Genomic DNA, 7,541 nt, shown 5'->3' on the forward strand with positions numbered 1-7,541 from the left:
GTGTCTAGTCACCTAAGCAACTTTTTGAGTTAGAGCGGTTTGAAAGTCAGTCATCACAAACAATTACTATGGTTACCATTTATTCAAAAATAAAAAAATAATATTTTATATTGTTTTCAGATTATTTAATTCAATGGTAAGTCATACTACTTTTTGAGCTCTACATTTTGGCATTAAAATCTCATTTTCAAAAAAAAGCGACTAGACATGTTCTTTCCGTGGACCCTTCATATTATTTACTTTAACTCACCATCGCCTTTCACCAAACCCATCAAACCTCATTAACTATCAGAAAATCTTATAGCTATTATTAAATATATTGTTCCAGAGCACGGTTGCAAGGAGTTCCGGTGTGAACAGAGCAAATTCTGCGTGAGCGCAGACTTGACGTGCGACGGCGTGGATCACTGCGCAGACGGCTCCGACGAGAACACCGCCGCGCTATGCCCTGGTTCGTTAATTATTTAAAAAAAACTGCCTTCAAAATAATAATAATAATATCTTGGGACAAATTACACCAAGTGACAGCCCTAAACTAAGCAAAGCTAGATAGACATACATATACAATTAAATACATACAAATATCCAAGACTCAAGTACAAACATTCGTATACTTCATACTAATATTTGCCCGTCACGGGGATGGAATCTGCAACCGCTAGTTTCGTAGTCAGGGTCTCTATAGTCACTAACAACTTAGAAATCTTAGGTCGTCGATATGCGGGAGGAATACGCTTCATCGCCCTGGTTTTGAGCCTGTACACCCACACAGCGTACATAAATTACGATGAGAAAAGTAGGACCATCTTCTTCTTCTCTTCTTCTTCTTTAGCCGTTCTCAACCTCAAAGGTGTAGGCCTCCTTCAGCTTATGCCATCTGTTCCGGTCTTGAGCAGTTTCCAACCACTTTGTTCCCGCCAGTCTTTTGATATCGTCGTACCAACGCATTTGCGGTCTTCCTCTCGGGCGTTTCTCGGCCCTCGGTCTCCATTCTACCACTGCATGCACCACGAGACATGCTTGCGGGCGACATGACCAGCCCACTCCCATTTCAATTTCGCAACCCGTTTAGTTACATCGCTCGGTTTGCTTTGCTCTCCGACCCATTCGTTTCGTTTAGGACCATCAATAAAATAAATTTAGTTTTTTAAATTGGTGATTCCAATTTTTTTTAATTTGTGGATGTTTTGTGTAGTTGCAAGTAGGTACGGTACGATCAAGAAAAAATGTCTGTTGAAAATTTTAACAATAAAAAAAAACTCGACTGGCTTAAAAAAACAAAAAGTAAAAAATAAGTCTAATGGTCTGTAATCTGTTAAGTAACTGAAAGAGAGTTTTGACGAATCTAATGATGATACCTCATATCATAAGTTAAAACCTGTTCAGCCGTTTCAGCTGCAGAGAGGACCAAATAAATATATATACATACATACGCTCGAAAGACAACCCTCCGGGCCATCGACATAATATGTATATATAGACTGCATGTTTCTTACATCAAATCGGCGCATAAAATTTGTTGACAGCGCGGATTTGTGAACCTTTCACTATAGTTCGTTGACGTCCGAGACAGGGGTTGTGTGTGTTTTTGCAGGTGGTAGGACCTTGTGCAAGGTCCGCCCGGATTGCTACCGCCATCTTGCTCGCTAATTCTGCCGTGAAATAGCGGTGCTTGTACTGTTGTGTTTCGGCGTGGAGAGTAAGACAGCCGGTGAAATTACTGGCACTTGAGGTATCTTAGGCATCTAGGTTGGCAACACATCTGCAATCCCCCTGGTGTTGCAGGTGTCTCTAGGCGGTGGTAATCTCTTACCATCAGGAGACCCACTTGCTCGTTTGCCATCCAGTCGAATAAAAAAAAGTATTATTGATGATTGATGCGCCGCGCGTTTTGTTCCAAACAGCCAGTCTAGTGCCGTAAGGTATATACTCGTAGATGTCAATGCTCCGGGAATCGTGTTCATTCTAAACTAACCTGCCGCCCCCATGTCTCGCAGAGATTGGCGGCGGCGGTGGCCGCGGCGCGTGGGTGATGGTGGCGGCCGCGAGCGGCGCGCTGCTGCTGCTAGCCGGCAGCGCGGGCGCATGCTGCGCGTGCCGCCGCCGCGCCGCTAATCGCCGGACACATTTGCAGTGTAAGCTTTGTTTTCCATCCCAGCTTTTATACATCCCACTCCTGGGCACGCATTCAGAACAAGAGGGCTTGGGTTATAGTTTCCACGCAAGCCCAGTGCTGGTTGGGAGAGAGTTAATGCACACACACCATTTGATATTTAAAGAAATCCCCTTAGGCAAGGTTCTGAAGATACTGGGAGCGTTCCTTCTCTGAAGAGCTAAGCTAATTCTTGATCCGAGGAAGATGCCAGCTTTTTGGTCCTTTGTGACATCTAGTAGTCTCATTGTAATATTGTTATATTCTTATAAAGCTTCAAAGCGCTATATAGTATCTTACGGATCCAGGGTCTGGACACCGAACAGGACAGAGTCGTATTCGGTGCCTAGAGCCCTGTATTTGTACATGCTTTCCAGCCGTTAATATGTTCTCTCTCTCTCTATGTTACAGTGCAACAGATGGCGAGCACGAACGGCGCCGGCAAGCCCGGCTCTCCGGCGACCGTGCTGCCGGGAAACTGGGCGCTCCCTGCGGGCCCGCGCGGGTACAGTCAGGCGCGCCCGGGCCGCCTCAGGGCGCGGGCGCCGCGCTGAGCGCCCCGCACAAGGACGAGTGGTTCGTCTGAGGCGGCCCGGTCGGGCCCGCAGGGCGGGGGACCCGTACCGGCCCCCTGCACGCTAAAGCGTGCCCAACAACAACCCATTTACGGAGCTACGAAGGCACGGCATTGGGGTCAACTTTTACTTTACTGTCTCTTTACCCTGAACTAAACGCCAACGAGAACAGATACATTATGACATGAGCGAGAAGGAGCGAGATAACAAAAATGACGTATCAGACTAGAAGCCTTTATTGTCTACACTTGGAATCACAATTGTTTTTACCATTTCTTTCTGGCATACGGCATAAGACGAGGTTAGAATGTGATTGTGGATGCGATCGCAAAGCCAGCGCATTAAACAGTACGGCCTCAGGATGAAGTATCGTCTCATCAGCTTTACTAACCGTTGGGGAAGAAAAGTCCTCGAGTGGCGACCACGAACCGGAAGATGAAGCGTTGGCAGGCCTCCCACCGGGTGGACTGACGACATTGTGAGAATTGCGGCAAACCGGTGGATGCAAGTGGCGAGTTGTTGTTCATAGTGGCGTTCTAGGAGGGAGGCCTTTGTTCAGCAGTGGACGTCTTCCGGCTGCTGTTGATGATGATGATGCCGATGAGCTTTACAAAGTAAAAACGAGCAAGCAAGGAGCAAAATAAAAGCTGAGAACACATTGGTCGTTTTATGCGTCTGACACTAACTAAAAAACAATAAAAACCAGCAGAGGCTTTGTCACTTCCTACACCCATCTCGTACTTTCTGGTTTAACGAAAAAGAGACGCATTAAGCGAATAGACTTGGGGCTCTTAAGCCGACTGGCGTGATATACCATCAGTTATAATCGTTACTAGCGGGAACATAAGAGACAATAAAGAAAAAGTTAAAATCAATTCTGTACAATACCTACGAGCTACAATTGTACGACTTTGAACTGGCATCATTGCATATTTTGAATTTGTATTTATCTCTAAAATGTAAAAAAAAAAACACCCAGTCGTTAGTTAAGCTAAGAAGCAAGCGAAAATGTATACAAAACAAATATTTTCATACTATTTGACTACATCAATAAACTTCATCTATGATCGTGAAAAGATTCGTATTGAATACAATGTAATTATTGGCTACTAGGTTTGGTAAATGGATAAGTCTTCAAGAAAGCCAATGCTGCCATTTTGAATTTGTATGATTGAAACCGGTAGCATCGTGATATGGGCCACAGGTAGTATCGAGGAGTCGGGCAAAGCTGCTGTTCAGCGTTACCTTGCTATGTTTGTTATTAGGCACTGAGAAGCCCCGAAAACTCTTCAGTCAGTGTGCAACAGATTCAATTACTGAGGGTATTTGATGGTTTCTCAGAGTCAAGGTAGAATGCATCACGCGCGACTGCGACCGTGCGAGTAGCATTCAGAACTGTCTTGTTGTATCGTTCAACATGATTGAAATCAGCCTTATAAATCGCGGCATAGCGAATCATCTCATATCAGCAGCCTTTTCATACTCCTCGATGTCTAGAGCTTTACAACTTGTCCTTTCGTTTAGTGAACTCTATGTCTCATAGGTATGGGAAGTAGCGTAAGCTAAAAATTGTACAAGTTTAGCGTAGTAAAACTTTTATAGTTATTTTAAAACGGTCACGGCAAAAACAGTTGACGATTGAGCTTTAGTTACAGTATCATTGGTCATAAATTTGTTTACTGTTATGTCATTCGGATTGCTTAAAACAGACAAAAGAGACACAGTAAATGACTAAGTAATTAATAAATTATCGAATTGACCATCTTGTTCTCAAACATCACGGATTAACTGGAATTATGTCATTTAGTGACTCTCTCAATCTGTGGTTACACCTTCTACTTTACGCTTTATGCGTGCATTGAGTTACCAGTCTGTCTCAGCTAACTACTAACTGCCATAGCTATAATTATCATTGCTATAAAGTACTTGTAGATCTAAACGCCTTTATCTAAGCTATATACCAAATGTTCTATCATGTTGTTTGTCAATCACTAATAGTTAGGATACTTGGTTCAATACTCAGCTGGTTACGCCGTGGTCTCCTACCCGCTTCCTTTCTACCTCCCTTTTACTACAGTACCGTCTGAAAAACGCAAATCCTGACACATATACAGCTACTATACGACTATATAGCCGTGATAGATTAGATAGTTTAAGCAGTCTGTATAAACAAATGTATGGGTGTATCACAACATGTAAATAATCGCGAACGAGATTTTTTTTGTAAGAAAATTTTCGAGCGTGTGGTTCTGTCTATATTTGAGACACTACTACATGCTCAGTTCATCGTGTCATTTCTATTAGAATAATGAATTAATGACACAGAGCGTTTTTCTTGATTGAATATCACTGTACCTTCCTAGCGAAAACTTCGAGATAGTTTGTACGGCATGTTACTCTCTTGTTAAGGGTCGATCATTTTGCAGACTGTACTTTACATGAAAACGACATATACATTCTAATTTGCCTCCAGCAATAAAGCAATAAATTGTATATTATATACGGAAAATGTTATATTACATATCTTTATACACGTACATATCTTTGGGCCGAATGTCTACCTTATTGTAATCATAATTTAAAGTTAAATATAGGCATTTTATAAATATAGCAAATATTTTATAAAAATAAATTTAATTTTATAGAATTAAGCTGAAATACTGGCGTTGAAGAATAAAATCGTATTAATTCAATTTTCGAACTATAATAATAAATTGTCAAGTCAAATAAAACTTTTGACTAATAAAAGTGTACGTTTCATCAACGACCGTATTTCAGTGTAGGAAAATTGATCGGCGTACGTATTTAATAATTAAATCTGAATGTAAACTTGTATTCGTGTATGTTAAAGAGGCCTGAGGAAGCGGGAAGGGGTCGACCCCGCTGTACTACTGTACGCTATGCTACGAGTAACTGTAACCCACAGAGTAGGTATAGTAAAATAATAATTGTACTCTCCAAGTTATAACCATACGTTACCAGATACGTACACGGTAATCCCGGGTTACTATCACATGTAACCATAATTCAAAATATTTATAACATTAATGACCGTTTAATGTTTAAAAAGACATTACAGACAATGTTAGTCTATCTGATGAATGACGAAGAAAAATGACAGTGGTCTCAGTTCCTTACCAAAATGATACAATTACTTACTTACCTACTAAATCGCTGTATGAGATTTATTTATCGCACTTAATTTACAGTAAATACTTGATAGATTAACAATTGTTTTACTAACTCATCTAAATAACTAAAATACTTATTGATAAAATAGTTAATAGGTTACAACTGAGTATCTACTCGGTAAAATTACTAAAATACTCAACGATCAAACACTTGATGGGTTACTAATTGAGTTACTTACTCGGTGGGATTACTAAAATACTCAATGGTAAACAGTACTCGGCGGGTTGTCAACGATACTCGATGAGTAATCCTGTAATCTAGGGGTTAATAGTAATCTAAGGGGTTACTGCGGTAACGTGCGCTCGCTACACCCAACGTTGGGCAGATTCGACCGCACGTCACAAATCTATCCGAATGTATGTAATCTAAGTTAGCGAAGATTTTTTTAGGTGAATTTTTACTCGTTTAGTGGACGGCGCATGCGCGAGGAGTCCAGTTTTGGTGTTACAAGCGCAGTGTAAATTTATCGATATGACATTAAACATTTTTGGCTTATTGTTCGTATTATTGCGTTATTATTCAAGTTTTCCTATACCTTAATGTACGCCTTCACTGCAAGTGAAGCGGACTCCATAATAATATGGCCTTAGCTAAATAGTCGTCACGGTGGTGATGGTGACGGTGGCTGTGGTTGGTGAAAACGATCGTAAGTAAAGATCGAAACTAGTCAGGCGGATGCTGGCTTAGAATCGTGAGTGGAACCATTTAATTTAGTATTAAGTTGAAAAGATATTTTGACTTTGGGGTATTTCTATACAACGTCAATGAAGACCACTGTATAATATTTTTAGTAAGACTTTTCTGATTTTCAATTCAAAAGCCTGATCATGGTTTAGTAGGAGACCGAGGAGAGTTGTGACAGAGTAGAGTAGTAACAACATGTAACAACACCAATTTTTTGGAACTTAAGAGAAGCTTCCCGTTTTTTATTCGTTTGGGATATTGCTGTCTTTAACGCTCGTGACATAAGCGCTCGCAGCCGTCTCCCCCCCCCCCCCCATGCCTTCCGCAACGACGTCCGTAATTTACATCGAGATAGCTGTAGGCTTTTCAAGATTTGGGCGGTTGAATTTTGGGTTTCGTTGTCCTCATATTATACGAAAAGTGTAGCACAGAAATCAATGATATTTTACAATCAAGATATTCATTATATTTTGTTTTTTTTTCGATTTTTGTAAAAATGCTTTCTTAGTCTGTAATTCTCATGCAAAGTTGTCATTTTTTTTGTCGACTTTTGAGCTCCTGTAATTCTGATATTACACATTTATATGAAAATCTGAAAACCACAGGCATAGATAATTACGTCTAGTCCAAACTTACAAATTTCATCTATTTCTGTTGCCTAGTTTTCAAATGAGACCGGGACTACGTTTGTATGGAGAATGGAACGAAGAGGCTTCTCTTAATAACTGCTAGCGACCCTGCAATAGGGCTCGTTTTTAGGGTTCCGTATTTAGTTCAAGTCTCGAACTACTAAACGCGTGCTGTAGCGAGCTCGCTAGCAGTTAATAAGTTCCCAAAAATCGACGTTGTCCCTACTCTCCTCTGTCACAACTCGCCTCGGTCTCCCCTACGCGAGAGAAACCGCGGCTGAAGGTCTGGTTTCCAATAATCTAAAATGG

The 7,541-nt window shown here is 41.1% G+C and overlaps 1 protein-coding gene across 1 annotated transcript in view; it reads left to right on the forward strand.

The window, feature by feature from the left end:
* The window catches only part of loaf (low-density lipoprotein receptor domain containing lost and found), a 135,500-nt gene extending 129,077 nt beyond the window's left edge, over positions 1–6,423 (forward strand). The window contains exons 4-6 of the mRNA XM_074085192.1: positions 329–451; positions 1,998–2,135; positions 2,564–6,423. Of these exons, the coding sequence (XP_073941293.1) occupies positions 329–451; positions 1,998–2,135; positions 2,564–2,706 (404 nt within the window). The 3' untranslated portion in view covers positions 2,707–6,423. The remainder of the gene's footprint in view (positions 1–328; positions 452–1,997; positions 2,136–2,563) is intronic.
* Positions 6,424–7,541: the final 1,118 nt, after the last annotated feature.

This window comes from Choristoneura fumiferana, chromosome 3, assembly GCF_025370935.1.
Source record: "Choristoneura fumiferana chromosome 3, NRCan_CFum_1, whole genome shotgun sequence".
Taxonomy (NCBI): Eukaryota; Metazoa; Arthropoda; class Insecta; order Lepidoptera; family Tortricidae; genus Choristoneura; species Choristoneura fumiferana.